General features: G+C 49.5%; 1 protein-coding gene across 4 annotated transcripts in view; it reads right to left on the bottom strand.

Moving 5' to 3' along the window:
- The window catches only part of REPS2 (RALBP1 associated Eps domain containing 2), a 107,122-nt gene that overhangs the window by 45,571 nt on the left and 43,544 nt on the right, over positions 1-18,007 (bottom strand). For all 4 annotated transcript variants that reach the window (XM_029080064.1, XM_029080066.1, XM_029080065.2 and 1 more), the window contains 4 exons: positions 15,969-16,089; positions 14,031-14,128; positions 5,359-5,497; positions 3,544-3,607 (listed from right to left, as the gene is read on the bottom strand). In XM_029080064.1, coding sequence (XP_028935897.1) covers positions 3,544-3,607; positions 5,359-5,497; positions 14,031-14,128; positions 15,969-16,089 — 422 coding nt within the window. The remainder of the gene's footprint in view (positions 1-3,543; positions 3,608-5,358; positions 5,498-14,030; positions 14,129-15,968; positions 16,090-18,007) is intronic.

The following is an 18,007-nucleotide window of genomic DNA, read 5'->3' as shown; positions in this document are numbered from 1 at the left end:
TGGGGCTCATAGCCTAAGACAGAGTAGGATTTAATCCCCATTTCACAGATGATGAAACTGCGGCACGGAGAAGTGAAGTGACTTGCCCAAGGTCACAGGGCAGACAAGTGGCGGAGTCAGTGAAGCAGCGTGGCCTAGGACAGAGAGCACAGGCCTCTGACTCAGAAAATCTGGGTTCTAATCCCAGCTCTGCCATTTGTCTCTGTGTCTTTGGGCAAATCACTTCACTTCTCTGTGCCTCAATTCCCTCCACTGTAAAATGGGAAGACTGTGAGCCCCGAAGGGGCCACTGGGCTGTGTCCCACCTGATTTGCTTGCATCTACCCCAGTGTTTTGTACAGTCCCTGGCACCTAGTAAGTGCTTAATGAATACTATTTTTAAAAAGGTAGGACTAGAACCCAGGTCTGTGTCCTTTCCACCAGGCCATGCTACTTAAAGCACGCATTTGTATCTTGAAAAGAAGCTAAAGGTCAAAAAAAAAAGATTGGCAGGGAAGTAGATGCGGCTCAGCAGTGCTGGTTTTCTCATCAGCACCAATCTCACTTCTAACACTGGGGAGTGAGAGTGGGAAGATGGAGAAGAAAAGCCCTTTCTTCGCACTTCACTCCCTCCTCCCCCTTCTCTCTTTTTTTTTTTTTTAAATCCCCTTCTTTCCTCTCTCTCCCCATTTTCCCTCTCCCCTCGGCCATCTCGAGTCCTCGCCCACACCCTACAGAGCAGTCAGATCCCTGGATTTTCAGAGCTCGAAGAGAAGGCGTCAAAACAAGTATCTTGAAGAAGAGAAAGCTGTGCCCATGAAGCCCTCTGCCAAGGTGGCTTCTGTTCCAGGGAGATCTGAGGAAACCTTCCGACATCTTTTTCATCCTAGATCTTCCTTGACCTTCATCGAGTATTTATCCAAAATCCTCCCTGGGATTCATTCCTGTTCCACCCACTCTCAAAAGGAAAAAGGAAAGAGGCCCTCCCCTGTGGAAACTTGCGTGCCTTGGGAAAAGAAGAGAGTAATATATACATCGAGATGAAGAACAGACGGCATCGGCTTCAACAGGCAAAAGGGCACGTTGCCCATCACCACCGTTTGAAGTGCTCGCAGTGCGGGGAGGAAATCCAAGGCAGTCCCCTGGCTCTTACAAAATAAAGTGGGGGGGCGCGGGGAGAGACGCCCAATACAGGCACATAGACAAACGTCAACAGTTAAAATAGGATCCCAAATTCAGCTACGCAAGGTCATCGCCAGCATTTTGGCAGCCACAGGGAAGGTGGGGCAGAGCCGAAGGAGCATAAGCTCTGCCACTTGGCAGCTGTGTGACTGTGGGCAAGTCACTTCACTTCTCTGGGCCTCAGTGCCCTCATCTGGAAAATGGGGATGAAGACTGTGAGCCTCACGTGGGACAACCTGATCACCCTGTATTATCCCAGCGCTTAGAACAGTGCTCTGCATGTAGTAAGCGCTTAACAGATCCCAACATTATTATTATTAAGCACTTCAAAACGGCGTCGATTTCTGCGCCGCGCCCCCCTCCGCCTCAGCCCACCACCCCCTGCGGCTTGAGATCCCAAGACTCGGCTCCGACGCCATCCTGGGCTCAGGCCAGTCGGGGGCCGAGGGCTCTCTCCATCTTCAGAGCCCTTGGGAAATTACATCTCCTCCGGGAAGACTTCCCCGACTGCTCTCCCTCTCTACCCTCCATGCCCCCTCACCTAACTGCCACTGCGGCACCTCCAAACCACCTAAGCGTTTTAAATATTAACCCTACCCCCACCTCCCTCGATACTTACGCCCATTTCGTTCTACTTTACTACTCATGTTCGCGTCTGACACCACTGCTATCAAGTGCAAGCTCCCCGAGGGCGGGGATCGCGTCTACTAACTCAACTCTCCCGAACGTTCAGTACGGTACTCTCAACCTAATGGGCGCTCTATAAATACTATTGATTTAAAAGCTGAGAACTGGACTGGCGGTTAGGGCAGAGTTCCTTTCTTCATATGGCCTCAGGGGCTGCGAAATGCTCATTTGCCTTGACCCGTGATGATGATAATACTCTGGTACTGTTCGCGCTTAATAATAGTCGTTAAGCTCTGGAAAGTGGCATGGCCTAGAGCAAGGGCCCGGCAATCAGACGGACCTGAGTTCTAATTGCACCCTGCCACTTGTCTGCTGTGTGATCTAGGCCAAGTCACCTCACTTATCTGTGCTTCAGTTACCTCATCTGTCAAATGGGGTTTAAAAAACTGGGAGAGCCTCGTGCGACGTGGACCGTGTCCAACCCGATGCGCTTTTTTATCTACCCCTATGCTTACTACAGTGCCTGGCAGCTAACAGGTAATGAATGCCCACTTTACAGATGAGAAAACTGAAGTGCTTATTGGCCCAAGCCAGAAGAGGACTCGGGATCGCTCACGCGAGAGGGCAGGGCATTCACAGGCGTGACAACCTTTAGGCTCTCGTCCCTAGAACCCAGCCGTGCGGAGGCAAGATGAAGATGAAGCCCTCCAAAGGCCTGTCTCGTGACGTCGAGTCACTTCCGACCCACAGCGACTCCACGGACGCATCTTTCCGCGAATGCCCCACCTCCATCTGCCACTGTTCCGGTAGGGTATCCACAGAGTTTTTTAGGTAAAGAGATGGAAGTGGTTAACCGCTGCCTTCTTCCAGGCACTCAACTTGAGATTCCACCCTCGACTCCCTCCCGTGCCGCCGCTGCCTAAAATGGGTGAGTTTTCGCTCGTCGTAGATTGTCTCATTCTCTAGCCACTGGTCAAGCTAGGAATGGGATGGGTAGGTCTCTGCTTGACTCTCCCTCCCGTAGCTGAGACTGGTAGGGTACTGGAAAGTCTCCAGGTGCCATCCTGAGAGGGCCCACAAGGTCTAGCACCTCAGAAGATGCCAAGAAAATTTGCCCTGCAGAATTTCCAACAGTCTCAGAGTCATGTTCGAGTTACTTGAAAGCGATTCATCAGCAAGTCTTTGCCATTTAGAGCAATTTTGGTGTTCTTCCCAGATCTGAATAGGATACCGGTGCACGAAGCCGGGGGACACTTTCAGAAGCTAAAATCGTTCTTACAAATGCAAATCGGACCATCTGCAACATCCCCCAAACTCACTGAATGCAAAAGCAGCTGGCTCGTTCGAGAGATGCTGATGAATCCCGCAGCTGCCTTATTAAACATTAGATATTAATTAGGGCTTATCTGACAAAACACTAGTCGAAAATATAAAGCTCGGAGACAGCTAGAACGATCAGGACTCATCTCCGAGCTCCTCCCGCACATCCGTCAGCTCGTCCAACGGCTCGTCCTAAAAATCTTTTTAAGCACAGGTTTCTTCAGCTCTTCCAGCTACTCCTGTCTCACTGCGCAGGTGACGCACGCTCAAAAAGAAACACTGATACACCCCTACTGCTTGAATTCCAAAGTGATCCTGGCTGAAGGAGATCATTTAAAATGAAGCTACTGAGAATTTATCATTTTCTTAAAAAAAAAAAAAAAAAATGGGGGAAACAAGGCCAGAACACATTTCAGACAACACTCAAGTACTCACCATATGTAGGAAAGTTCTGGGATGGAGAGTTTCGATTTTGTGAAGAAGTTCTTTGCCACAGAACCTGTCAAAAAGTGAGTTTTTTGGGTTTGTTTTTTTTTTTTTTAATAAGCGATGGAGTGAGTTCTGTTTGGGTTTAGGCTACAACCATAGCACTTTTTTTTACTTCGCACGGCAACAGACTCCCATTTTAGTAGATTCATCTGGCTCTCCTCGCTTTCTTCTCTGGGCTGCTGCTATCAGTTATGCTATTCTAGCTACGTTAATGTGCCGTTTCCTCCTCTGAGACCAGAGAGCATGGCCACGTATCAGAGTACAGCAGATCGCCTAGGTTAAGGTGGGTGTTACTGCTAGACAGAAACAGTTTTGAGGCCCACGAAGCCAGATTTGATAGTACCCATTCCTGACCCCCAAGACTATCAATCTGGACTGGTAGATTACTATTATTATAGTAATTATTAGGGCATTTTTAAGTCCTAACTAGGACTCGAACACTGTTCTGTGTGTTGGTGCAGATACAAGTTAATCAAGTAGGACAGGTCCTGTCTCACATGGAGCTCGCAGTCTGAACAGGAGAGAGATAAGCGTTTCAAATCCCCATTTTACAGATGAGGAAATGGAAGCCCAGAGAAGGGAGGTGACTTGCCCAACTCACATGACATGCAACTGGAAGAATGAATATTAAAGTCCAGGTCCCCTGACTTCCAGACTCCTTTTTCTTTTCCCGGGAGAAGCTGTTTCTCTGGCACATTTCCCATAACCAAGTTTCTCCAAGGCTCAAATAACAGATGAAAACGCACTGCGCTGTGGGGCTTGTTAAATGCTTACCGGATGACAAGGACTAAACTAAGTACTAGGGAAGACAAAAGATAATCGGGCGAGTGAATTTGAATGAATTACAATATTAGCTTTTTAAAAATATATATTTTTTTTTCCTCATCCGAATGATGATGTTGGTATTTGTTAAGCGCTTACTACGTACAGAACACTGTTCTAAGCGCCGGGGTAGAGACAGGGGAATCAGGTTGTCCCACGTGGGGCTCACAGCCTTCATCCCCATTTTACAGATGAGGGAACTGAGGCCCAGAGAAGTCAAGTGACTTGCCCAAAGTCACACAGCTAAGTGGCAGAGCTGGGATTCGAACTCATGGCCTCTGACTCCAAAGCCCGGGCTCTTTCCACTGAGCCACGCTGCTCCTCTGAAGACACTTGCCTGTTCCCAGGAGGATGAAGAATTTAAAAACCATGTTATTTGGATAATCAGGCACGTAATATTCACCTCTCTGCAGGTTTAAGACTGGGATTCCAGTTGAAAGATTTTTAAGAGGAACCAAGATGCTCTCTTGGACCCCGAGTTATACATTCATTTGAAAATCTCCAACGGCAGCCCGATTCCTGGGGGCCGGAGCGGGGAAGTCCTTCATAAATGGCTCTGACCTGGGTCCAAGAGTAAGATTTTTCTAGAATTGCTTGCAAACCTTGGGTCATAGTATCTTCCAGCGGCTTTAACCGAGTTTCCACTTCACTTCTACAAGGCCGGACCACGCCCTTCGAAGCAGACTCCCATCCACCTTCGCACCTCTCGAGTTTCATCCGAACTAACTCGGCGCTTCAAGGGCCAATATCAGGAATGCCCTTTAGAGCATTTCCACCGACTTTCTTACTTAAAGGTGTCCTCATTAACGTCACAAAAGCTGGTTGTCGTTTTGGAGGTACTGGGCGGAGTCTTCTGGAACTCTACCGGTCTTGGGGGCAAGCAGGATGGAGCCAAAGGACGGGGCTGGCTTTTTTCCCCGCCGCGTGAACAACGGTTACCTGAAATGAAGGCGTTGAGATCAGGCTCGAGGGATTTGAACTGATTGACATAGTATTCTCTTTGTTCCTCAGTTATCCTCCAGGGATCATCTGGGTAATCACTGCTGCTTTCTCGTGCTTCTCTGTCGACTGAAAGGGACTTGGAGAGACGAAAAGGAAGCAGAATTAGTGTCAGTGTCAAAGAGAAAGTGCCGGTGGGTGAAGGCCAAACATGCCAAGGACCAGAAACCGTCTTGCACTTTACTGACTCCTTCCAAAAAAGACACAACCCTTTGAGTACGATGGATTCAACTACACACTCAACGTCTTTTCGTTCTTCCACGTGTACTTCAGGGAGGGAAAGGGGTTGTTAAGAAGATACGGAATGGAAAAATGGCTAGAGAGTAAGTTCTCTGGGGGCTGGGATCACACCTTCTGTCGTGCTCACCCAAGAGCTCAGTACAGTGCTCTGCACAAGGTAGGCACTCATTAAATACCCATCAAGTACCACCACCTTCAATTCATATGGCAAAATCTCTGAAGAGCTGAAAGCGTTCAATATATCGCGTAGTTTATTCACCCACCCACTGTATTCTCTTGAGGAAGAAAAGAGGAGAAGGGACCAAAAAATACATTAGTCAACTGGGGAAAGGCAGGGCTAGAAATCTCTTTTGGAACTGTCAGAACTAGAATGAGAATTCTAGTCTTCCCCCCTCTTCCACTCCACTTGGTGCACCGAACAAATTCTCACATCCCCCCAATAAAAGTTCAGAAACCATTCAACCAAAAAGACCCAATGAGGAACCAAGAATCCATTTGGGGAAAACCCAAAAACACTCCGCCGTCTAGAGACACTCACAAGAATGGGAGATAAGCCGAGCTACCTTGTGTAAAATAGAGTCAGTCAGTTTTTCGCATTTATTGAGCGCTTACTGGGTGCAAAGCACTGCACTGAGCTCTTGGGAGAGTACAAGAACAACAACAGACGACCACGGCTTAAAGCTTCTGATATCAGTGGCGGAAAAACGGCAATACGGCACTGAGTTTTGAAAGGGAGGGATCAAGGGAGAAGAAGGAAAGACGGTTATTCTATAAGACGCCCCAGGAGTTTTGGCCGAACAATAACAGCGGCATTTATTGAGCACCAAGCACTGCCGAAACACCCAGTTACTCGATAATTTGGTCAAAGCCTCCGTGCCGCGATCTATAACAACTCCCATCTCGGGCGTTTCACGCATAAACCGACAAGACAGGTGGCATTGGAGGACCACAGAGTCACGTCTACGTGTGCCTCGAGATGGAAGTGAAATTCGGGTTCTCTCAAACTCTCAGCATTTGCCCCTCTCCACGACTCAAATTGTTTTTCTCACACAGAGAAGCAGGAGGTTCGAGCATTAACAGGGGAGAGATCCCGACGTCAGGAAGGATTCGAGAGCCACACCAGCTCTAGTGGGTCTCTGCTGGGCAGACCTGCTGTCGGAGGAGGCTGGAATGGGTTCAAAAGGCGAAAAGGTGAGAAGCAGCGTGGCTCAGTGGAAAGAGCCCGGGCTTGGGCGTCAGAGGTCATGAGTTCGAATCCCAGCTCTGCCACTTGTCAGCTGTGTGACTGTGGGCAAGTCCCTTCACTTCTCCGTGCCTCAGTGACCTCATCTGTAAAATGGGGATGGAGACTGTGAGCCCCACGTGGGACAACCTGATTACCCTGTGTCTACCCCAGCGCTTAGAACAGTGCTCGGCACATAGTAAGCGCTTAACGAATACCAACCTCAAAAGGCGCTGGCTCCACGCAGTCCTAAACCACCACCTCGCACCGGTGTCAAGTGGAGTCACTTGGGTGGAAGCCTGGTATCGCCCTCGGATTCAGCTGGGCCTAGTCTCTCAGCGGGCAGAAAAACAGGGTAGCCAGCAACACTTATGCCTCAGTAATGGCGTTGCCAAGCACTCAGCACAGGGCTCTCCACACAGTATGCGCTCAATAAATACCATCAACTGATGGAGGGTTTTTTTTTTTAAAAAAAAAAAGTAATTTTAATCGAGCGTTTTAGACACTGGGACAGAAAGTACCACAGCCATCCATTAGAGCCCTCTAGACAGTTGCGCTGTTTTCTCTGGATCCTGCAGAAATTAGACTTATCTACATTTAAATCACGAAGATGTTCCAACCTTATGGTTCCGTTTTGAGCCAACTCCAACCTATTACGCTTCGAGATAAATCCTGGGAGGGGCCTGGGGATTTCTTTTTGTTTGAGGGAGTCTTCCCAAGACATTTAGAGAAGCAGCGTGGCTCAGCGGAAAGAGCCCGGGCTTGAAAGTCCGAGGTCATGGGTTCTAATCCCAGCTCCGCCCCGTCGGCTGTGTGACTCTGGGCGAGTCACTTCACTTCTCTGTGCCCCAGTTACCACATCTGTAAAATGGGGATTAATACTGTGAGGCCCACGTGGGGCAACCGGATCACCTTTTATCTACCCCAGCGCTTAGAACAGTGCTTTGCACATAGTGAGCGCTTACCAAATGCCATCATTATTATTATTTGGGAAAGATGAGGGTAAAGCTTTCAAAGTGTAAAAATTTGTTCCCAAATGGTGCTGAAGAGGCAAGCAGGCCTGGATTATACAAGCTATTAAACAGTAATATTACTGTGGGGAGGGCAAGTTATTATATCGCATTTTGACTACCAAACACTGCTCTTTAGCTCTCGGTCTAATTCCCAAGTGATTTATTCCACGTGGGTGTTTTCTTTCGAGGGGACCTGGCTGTTTCACGGGCCAAAACCTGACGGAGCAGCACTTCCACCCTTTCTGGATAGGATCTTCTAACAACGTCATCCTCCCCATTCCACTCTTCCACCCACACCACCAGCTCTCTGTTCACCTTCAGCGGTATTTCTTTTTAAGCCTACTCCAACAATATGGGGCAGCAGTTATCACTGAATAGAGGGCTAGGACGGGGAGTTAGAAAAGCTGTTAGAAAAAAAAAAAAAAATCCAACCATCTGAACCTGCAGAGTACTCATTAGTCAGCAGGTGACGGACAATAAGGGACAAAACTTAGATGAAAACCTAACTGAGAACCCCAACCTGGTTTCAAGTGGTACGGAGCACTAGAATAAGAACTTGACTAAGGACAAGAGAATTAGTATATATGATCCCCGCCCTAAGATCTTACAACCAACCCCTAGGAACCGACGACGCTGTGTTCCCCAGAAGAGCTCAATCCCAAAGGTCGGGGCGTATAATAGGTTACGCAAGTCTTACAAAAGGGCCGGGTCTTCAGGCTGCTCTCGGGTTTTTGGCGGTTTGTTTTTTTTTTTCGGATGTGTTTGTTTCGTCGGGTAGGGTGGGGAGGAGGCAGGGAGGAGGCGCACCTTTCCCAAGAATACGAGGCAGGACGACCAGGGCTTGGATTCTCTCTCACAAAAGCCCTCCGTTTTCCCCCCGTTTCCCTCTGCTCCTCCCCCTCTCCCTTCCCCTCCCCTCAGCACTGTGCTCGTTCGCTCACTTGTATATATTTTCATTACCCTATTTTGTTAATGAGATGTCCATCGCCTTGCTTCTATTTGTTGCTATTGTTTTAATGAGATGGTCATCCCCTTGATTCTCTTTATTGCTACTGTTCTTGTCTGTCTCCCCCGATCAGACTGTAAGCCGGTCAAAGGGCAGGGACTGACTCTATCTGTTAGCAATTTGTACATTCCAAGCGCTTAGTACAGCGCTCTGCCCATAGTAAGCGCTCAGTAAATACTATTGCACGAAAATCCAGATCGCCATGTGACCTAACATCAGTCCTGGCAGAGTGTGTCGTGAGAGACTTCACAGACTGAGACTGGCAATGGCGGGGACCGTGTCTCTCACCTCATATCATCACGAACCCTACACGGCGCTCTGCCCGCTGTGGAGACTCACTCCAAGGTCGATGGCGACGACGACCAGGACGGCGTACGTCCCCTACACGTCCGACTCTAGGGCTAACCCAGCTAAGGTACGTGCTACGTCCGGAGGCGTCCACACCCCACTTCGGTCCCCAAGCCTCAGTAAATCTGACAACTGCATCCGAGGTAGCCATTTCTCCGATCCGCATCCATAGGGACCCAACACGTAATAAAAATCCTCGCCCTCCCTCCCGCCGACCTAATTCTGCTCCTCATCTTCACATTCCCTCATGATTTACCAAGTCTCCTTGTTTCCTTCCTGAGAGGAAGGGATTTCCAAGAAGCAAGTTTTACTTGAGTCCAGACTTTGTCTACACGTGAGCAGAGCTGCAGTCCCACGGAATGCAAATGGGCCTGGTAGCCAGGGGATCCAGATTCTAATCCCAGATCCGCCACTGACTTGCTCTGTGACCATGTGCGAGCCACTTGAGTGGTCTGGGCCTCGGTTTCCTCCTCTATAAATGGGGTTGAAATGCCTGCTCTTCCTCCCTCTGAGGCGGGGACTGCTTGATCTGACCATTCTTTCTCCCTTTGAGGCGGGGACTGCTTCATCTGAATCTTATACCTACTCCGCTGCTTAGCCTTTTCCTGAATTTGACATCTTTTGTATCCAGGAAGTCCTTAATTATCTGGGCTGGCGTTACCTCATCTGTCAAATGGGAATAAAAGAGATCGTGAACCACTTATGGGCCTGTGTCTCATCTCGGGGCTTTTTATCTGCCTCACTGCCCGGCACACAGTAAGTACCTAAGGCTGTAATAAATGCCAATTATAGCCTTATGGTATATAAGGTGCTCTTTTCCTCCCCCACTGAAAAACCCACATCAAGTATGTTTTTTGACTGAAGAGTGGGAAGACAGGTTACAGTAGCCAATTAAGTCCAACACTTCACCACTCCTACTCTGTTGGAAGGGAAAAAAAAAAAAAGAGCAGGAGACTGGGTGCACATGGGCACACGGGAATGAGTCAAGCAATAAAAAGCTGATTTTATTTTTCTGGAGCCACTTTTGGCATGGGGAAATGGTGAGGATTGGGGCACAATGCCGGCTTCTCCCTCAACCTTTCACCCTCGGGACCCTGACTAAATGCTGGCTTGGGAATCAAGAAAAACAAGGAAGTGGCAGTAAAACAAGATGTCGAGATTCAGGAAACCAGGCCGAGGCCCGTAGAGTCTATCAGACTGGTTCTTCCTGTTCTTACCATTCATGTCCCCTCCTATTTCAGCAAGAGGAAGACAACTTCAGCGGCCAGAACAGTTCTTTAGAAGCCTTCCCCACTCCACGGGGCTAATGGTTTCCACCTACAACTGGGGTTTCAATCATAATAATAATATTAATGATGGCATTTGTTAAGCACGTACTATGCGCCGGGCACTGTACTAAGCGCTGGGTTAGATATAACTAAATCGGGTTGACACAGTGCCTGTCCCACATGGGGCTTACTATCTTAATCCCCACTATGCGGAAGAGCTGAATGAAGCCCAGAAGGAATGACTTGTCCGAGGTCACCGGCAGACAAGTGGCGGAGCCGGGATTAGAACCCAGGTCCTTCTGACTTCCGGGCCCGTGCTCCATCCATGAGACCACACCGCTGCTTTCCTTCAACGTGTTCTTCATTCAGCTTTTCCAACCCACCAACCCGGGCAACCTGGTGGATATTCTCAACTACGCAGGAGGGACCAGAAGTTCTGATCTGCTACAGCAACCTGGGGTTCCCATTCTATAATGGAACTGGGATTCTTTCGGTCTTTCTCTTCTAGAGACATCACATCTCCAGATGACACCTTTTTTGGAGCTGCTTCCGGTAATCGTTTCCCGAGGCCCTTTAGACGGTATTTTCCGACTGAAACGCAGCATCTCTTTCAAGCAGGGGACATGCACGTGAGGAGCCGGGCAAGCCCGGAGCCCACAGCCGCAGAGCATCCCGACTCCGCCACTTCTCAGCTGTGTGACTGTGGGCAGGTCACTTCACTTCTCTGTGCCTCAGTTCCCTCATCTGTAAAAAAACGGGGATTAACTGTGAGCCTCACGTGGGACAACCTGACGACGCTGTATCTACCCCAGCGCTTAGAACAGTGCTCCGCACATAGTAAGCGCTTAACAAATACCAACATTATTATTATTCACTCCATCATCAGCAGAGGAGGGTTTGAAAGTTTGGCATCTCACTAACATCACTGGAAAACATCGTTAAAGTCCAAATGTTTGGAAGACAGCCTTTCCATCTAGAGCAAAACGTAGGCAGTGTTCTACTGCGCTACCTACAAGACCCAGTTCTTCCAGCTCTTCTACGCAATTGGAATACAAAGATGCTTTCATCTCACTAACCACAGGTCAGAAAACGTCGTTACATTTCAAGTGTACGCAAGATAGCCTTTCCATCTAGAGCAAGACATCAGCAGTATTCTACGACGTTACCTACTAGACCCATTTCTTCCATAACGCTATTCAGTGAATCCCCGATTTTTCTTCCGACGGCGTGCGTCTCCCTGGACAGAAACGAGATGCTTATGCTCTACTCTCGCCTGAATCGCTCCCGGCCGATCCAACGGCATTTTCTGAGCACTTACTGTGTGCAGCACGGTACGTTAGGCACTCGGAGTATCAGGGCACAGTCCCCACACTTCAAGCGCTCAGTAAAGCCAGCGCTCAGCGTGGCTCAGTGGAAAGAGCCCGGGCTTCCGAGTCAGAGGTCATGAGTTCGACTCTCAGCTCTGCCACTTGTCAGCTGGGTGACTGTGGGCAAGTCACTTCACTTCTCTGTGCCTCCGTGACCTCATCTGTAAAATGGGGATTAACCGTGAGCTTCACGTGGGACGACCTGATTCCCCTGTATCTCCCCCAGCGCTTACAACGGTGCTCTGCGCGTAGTAAGCGCTTAACAAATACCAACATTATTATTATTATAAATATGACTGAATGTAAACTGACAATCTAGAAGAAGACAGACACAAAACAATTGCCAAAAAGGAAGAAAGAGTCAACGGAGAGATGGCTACGTGGATGAGTTCAAGCTTAAATAGCAGGGTATGAAGATTTACATGTACCAAGAGGCCTTTCCAGGCTAAGCCCTTTATTTCCCTTATCCACTCTCCCCTACATCAACTATGAATTTGGCTGCGTACCCCTTACGTACTCCGATCGTCACACCAGCCCCACAGCTCTTCAGTGTCTGACACCCCCAGTAGACGCTAAGCCCCTTGTAGGCGGGGATCCCATCTACCAACTCTTCCGCACTGAACTCTCCCCAAGTGTTTAGTACAGTACTTTGCACAGAGTACGCAAGAAACACCACTGACTGAAGGGCTACAGGTGATGGCAAACACCAAAGCTTTGGGGTGGTTGGTGCCCGAGCCTAAGAGTAGAAGTTAACAAGGGGAAGATGATTTAATTGGTGAAAGCCTCCTGGAGGAAACAAGACTCCAGGTAGGAGAAGCGACGTGGCTGCGCGGAAAGAGCGCGGGCTTGGGACTCAGAGGATATGGGTTCTAATCCCAGCTCCACCACTTGTCTGCTGTGGGACCGTAGGCAAGCAGGGTCTTAGTTACCTCATCTGTAAAATGGGGATTAACGCCGAGAGCCCCATGAGGGACAACCCGATTACTCTGTATTTACCCCAGCGGTCAGGAAACCCCCTGGCACGTAGTAAGCGCCTTACCAACACCATAATTATTATTATTCTCAACTCCAGAGATGGAGAGGGATGAAGGGAAGGGGAGAAAGGAAGCAGGAGGAGGAAGAGGAGAATAGGGTGAAAACACCACCTAGGCAGTTCTACAAGGAAATCACGAGGCCAGTGATCCGGCTACCAATGGCATTTTTTGAGCACTTACTACGTGCACAATACCGCACTAAGCACTTGGGAGAGGACCCAGTCGGCAGACACCTTTCCTGCCCACGATGAGCTTACAGTCTACAGGGGGAGAGCGAAATTGCTGAAGATGATTTCTGATAGATAATTCAGAGATACGCACGGAAGCGCTGTCTGGTTGAGGGCGGGGCGAATGTCTATTGTCCGAAGGTCACAGATCTAAACGCGTAGACAACGCAGGAGGGAGAGGGCTCACCGGGCCGCTTTTAAAGCATAAGGCGCAGACTCTTGGATCGAGAGTGGGAGCTGGCTTCTATGAAGGACAGGGTAAGAGAAACAGGCTCCTCAGCAAACAGGAGAGAGTTGGGAGAGGCGTCCTTACAGTGGAGGAACGGGTTACCGTTCCAGAATGCTCAAGTTCTGCAGAGGAACACGCCCAACTGCCACGATGCAACTATTTTACCAACGCTTCCCACACATTTGAGAGGGTGGCTCATGTCGCAACTGAACGACCACCATTTTTTTAATGGAGAAGCTCATTTATATTTATTTAGAGCGACTGCCCAGGACTCCTGACATTTTAAGAAGGGGAAAAAACAGGCCCGTGGCCCATTGCCACTGCTGCTGACCCTTACGAGGAAGTTGCCCATTTCTACAGTGGAGTCAGGTAACGACAACACATCTGCCGTAGCTCTAGATCCAAGGAAAGGGCATGCCATCTTCACTGGGGTTTGCGTCTGACTAGACGGGAAGCTCCCGGGCACGGAGCGTGTCCACCAACTCGGTGGTATTGTACCCTCCCAAGCGTGTAGTACAGCAGAGCGCAGAGTACGCGCTCAAGAAATACCAGAGTGACCGACTCCTCCTCAGTCGAGAGCCAGTCGAGGCGTTACAAGAGGGGACGGCATTTCTTCGTTCCTCTCCCGGCCTCCTGCCGCGGACACCGCGATCATTACCCGGGTGAGCGAAGCATGCCGACGGGTTTGCTTGGTTCCCTGGTGGCCCGCTGGGGGTGCGTCTTGGGGGAGCCCAGGCTGTCTCGCTTCACAAGGAGCTGAAAAAGGGAACGGAAAGGACGCGCGGCATTAACGATGACTGTCGTATTTGGTCACCCATGACCCCGTGCTAAGCACTGGGGGGTATACAGTTAAATCCAACTCCATCTCTTGCCCACGTGGACTCCCAGTCCAGTGGGGAACGAGAACGGGTATTTAATCCTGAGGCAGAGAAGGGACTTGAACGAGGTCACTCGACAGGCAAGAGGCAGAGCCGGTATTAGAATCCAGGTTCTCTGATTTCGAGTCCCGTGCCTTTTCCATTAGGTTACACTGCTGATCGTCTACACGACTCCACGCTGCCAGTACAGTCTCCTTTTGAACAAAAATGCTGTCCCTATTCTCACCTCAGAAGCATTTTTTTTAATCCTTTACTGAGGACAAGAGCCTAAACCATTCGTGTTCCCTCAGACTCATCGGCGTTCTTTAAACTTTGTAGGAATTTTTTTGGGCAGCGCTTTTTACACTAAGCGATATCCTGATGGGTATATTTGAAACCATGGATCCTCCCACCTGTCTCTCCTAAAATATTAAGCGAAATAAAAATATCACAAAATCAAAAGAGGAGAAAATGTGGCGTCCTAATTTGGACGTGCCTTAAAGCTGTTCAGTTGCGCTACCCAAGGTATTTAAGGAAATTAATTTAAAGCCACTGGATTGTAACCAATCACATCACTTGTGGGCAGGGTTCATATCTAAGAACTCCATCATACTGTACTTTCCAAAGCATTTAGTACAGTGCTCCACACCCAATTCATATGCATTACTCTGTGTTCCTTCTGCTTCTACAAAAGCCAACGGTTGGTTGTTCACGGTATAGTATTGGGAGTTCGGGAAGTGTGAAGACAAAGAATCAGGTAAAGTTCCCCTCCATTCACAAACAATGAGGAAACTGACTCCGGAAAGGAGAGCGTTACATTCTCCCAGCTGCGACTTCACGGTTTCGGGGAGACGACACAGGCGAGGCAGCCTCGCTCCACCACGTTCGACGATGTTAGAAAGCCGTCAGGACACCGGCTGCTGATCTCCAACTCAAACCCGTCCCAGAGGTTTCTGAGCCATTAATATCCGTCCTACTTCTCCTCAACAGCTCCTGGCGGGGGCTGAGGAGAGAGCCAACTCGCTGGGGCACGCCCCAGTTCTCGCGCTCCCTAGCCCCGTGTGAAAGAAACTATACATCGGCCCCCGCTGCAGTCACCCGTGGATTCCCAACTACATTTGGGCTCTGAATTACCAGTGAAAAGATCAAATGGGCTTTAAGCAGATAAACCAGGCACAGGGGTAGATTTTAGACCTCGTGTATTCCGGGATCGAAATGCGTTCCTCCGACCGCCATCCGGAAACCGGGACCCAGCTGGAATCGGCGGGTAAGAAATGGGCGTGCCTGCGGAAGTCCACAGTGAGATGTCCGGCCTCCCCAGACCGGACGCCTGGTCTGCCCGTTCTGTGGAGGCCCCTTACCGTTTGCTGGGAAGAGAAACTGCCGCCCCCATCGCCCCCGACATGCTACCAGGGGCTCCCAAAAGCTCCCACTCCAACCCGGAGGGACTCTAACCCTGGCATCAGTGAGATCCCTAATTGCTTCCCTCCCCTGATTGAGCAGTTGGGAATAGGACCACAGAATAAGTAGAGGGACACCCTCTGCCCTCAAAGCGCTTGCGGTCTAGCAGCAATACTGAACTTTTCTTTACAACTAAACGACTGAGGTAGGTTTCCAGACAGATGTGATTAAACCCGGCCATTAACTCCATCTTTCAACTGCATTTTCGTTTAAGGACTGCCAGCTAGAGAAGGTCCCCCTCCCATCCCGCCCCTGGGGTAGCACGCCCAAATCCTGACCTCCACGCTGCTGTTCCACGCCACTTCTCCGTCTGCCGTAACCGTAACCCAAGGGGGTCCTCTGGTAATCCGAGGGAGAGGCAGGAGGGGAGCCCAGTGGGGACACGGGAGACTTCGGTTCCTGGTTTCGAGAGAATCAAAGCGCATTAGTTTTGAAGCGACTAGACGAGGGAGCGCCTCCTGTCGGATCCGCAAGGGACGACGTACCTGGCAGAGCAGATGAAAGGTGGCCTGACGGCTACTTCGGCCCATGGAAAAACTGCCTTACAGATGCAACGTGGCCCTCTTCAGAGCCTTATTAATGTTGGTATTTGTTAAGCGCTTACTACGTGCAGAGCACTGTTCTGAGCCCTGGGGTAGATACAGGGTCATCGGGTTGTCCCACGTGAGGCTCACAGTCTTAATCCCCATTTTCCAGATGAGGGAACTGAGGCCCAGAGAAGTGAAGTGACTTGCCCACAGTCACACAGCTGACGAGTGGCAGAGCTCGGATTCAAACCCGTGACCTCTGACTCGCCATGCTGCTTCTTATTGAAGGCCCGCCTCCTCCAAGAGGCCTTCCCAGACTCAGTTCCACCTTTCCTCATCTCCCACTCCCTTCCAGGTCGCCCTGACTTGCTCCCTCGGCTCATCCCCCCCCTCCCATCCCCACAGCGGTTATGTACTTATCTGTAATTTTATTTATTTGTCTTGATGTCTGCCTCCCCTCATCTAGACTGCAAACTCACTGTGCGAGGGGAATGTGTTTACAGTTGTACTGTACTCTCCGAAGTGCTTGGTACAGTGCTCTGCACACAGTAAGTGCTCAAATACAAACTGAGTGTTAGAAAGCAGGGTGGCCTCGTGGATAGAGCACAGGCCTGGAAATCAGAAGGCCCTGTGTTCTAATCCCAGCTCCACCAATCGTCTGCTGTGTGACCCTGAGCAAGTCACTGGACTTCTCTGGGTTCAGTTACCTCATCTGTAAAATGGGAACTAAAAAACTGAGAGCCCCTTAGGGGATGGGGACTGGGTCCAAACTGATCAGTTTGCATTTACTCCAGGCCTCAGTACGGTGCCTGGCACGTAGTAAGCACTTAAATACCATTAAAAAAAAAAAGGAAAGGGAAATGTCTGTGTGTATGTGCACGAAATCTCCTTCTAGAAAGCAAAGCCTCCAAAAATATCAAAAACCAACCCATTGCAAATACTTCAAGACCTTTTCTTTAGACCATGAATAGTCTTTCAGCATGCAAAACTACATTTACACCACCCCCAATTCAACGTCCTTCTGAACAAATCTAATTTTTGTTCCCTTTCCAAGGTTTCCACCAAGTCTTTCCCTCCTGATTAAAGGTCCCCTTTTGCACATTTGGATGGTATTTTAGCTTTAAAAATAGGGAAATGGGAAAATCCTTAAAGTATTAAATCCTTGGACAATAAAAACCGTTCACCTCTCTTAGGTGTCCTTATGGCTTACGTAAAACCTGGTTTATGTAATGAGACTTATTTTGGATTATCCAATGCCAATTCTTACTCTCGGAGAAGGAGTGCACCTAGTGGATACAGCCCGGGCCTGGGAGTCGGAAGGACTTGGGTTCTAACCCCGGCTCCGCCGTTTGGCTGCTGTGTGACCACGGGCAGTCACTTCACTTCTCTGGGCCTCGGTTACCTCGTCTGTAAAACGAGGAATAATAATAATAATAATAATAGTGATGGTGGTATCTGTTAAGCACTTACAGTGTGCCGGGCTCTGCACTAAGCGCTAGCGGGGATACAGTAAATCGGGTTGGACACAGTCCCTGTCCGACTTGGGGCTCACGGTCTCGGACCCCATTTTACAGATGAGAGAACTGAGGCACAGAGAAGTGAAGTGACTTGCCCCATTTGGGACATGGACTCTGTCCAATCTGGTTCCTTGATGTCTCTCCCAGCGCTTAGTACGGCGGAGCCGACAGACCAAAGGTTTGGGAGTCGGCGGGTCATGGGTTCTAATCCCAACTCTACTGCTTGTCTGCTGTGTGACCCTGGGCAAGTCACTTCACTTTCCTGCGCCTCGG

The sequence above is a fragment of the Ornithorhynchus anatinus genome, chromosome 15, assembly GCF_004115215.2.
Source record: "Ornithorhynchus anatinus isolate Pmale09 chromosome 15, mOrnAna1.pri.v4, whole genome shotgun sequence".
NCBI classification, from domain to species: domain Eukaryota; kingdom Metazoa; phylum Chordata; class Mammalia; order Monotremata; family Ornithorhynchidae; genus Ornithorhynchus; species Ornithorhynchus anatinus.
This window is presented reverse-complemented; position numbering and strand designations above follow the sequence as displayed.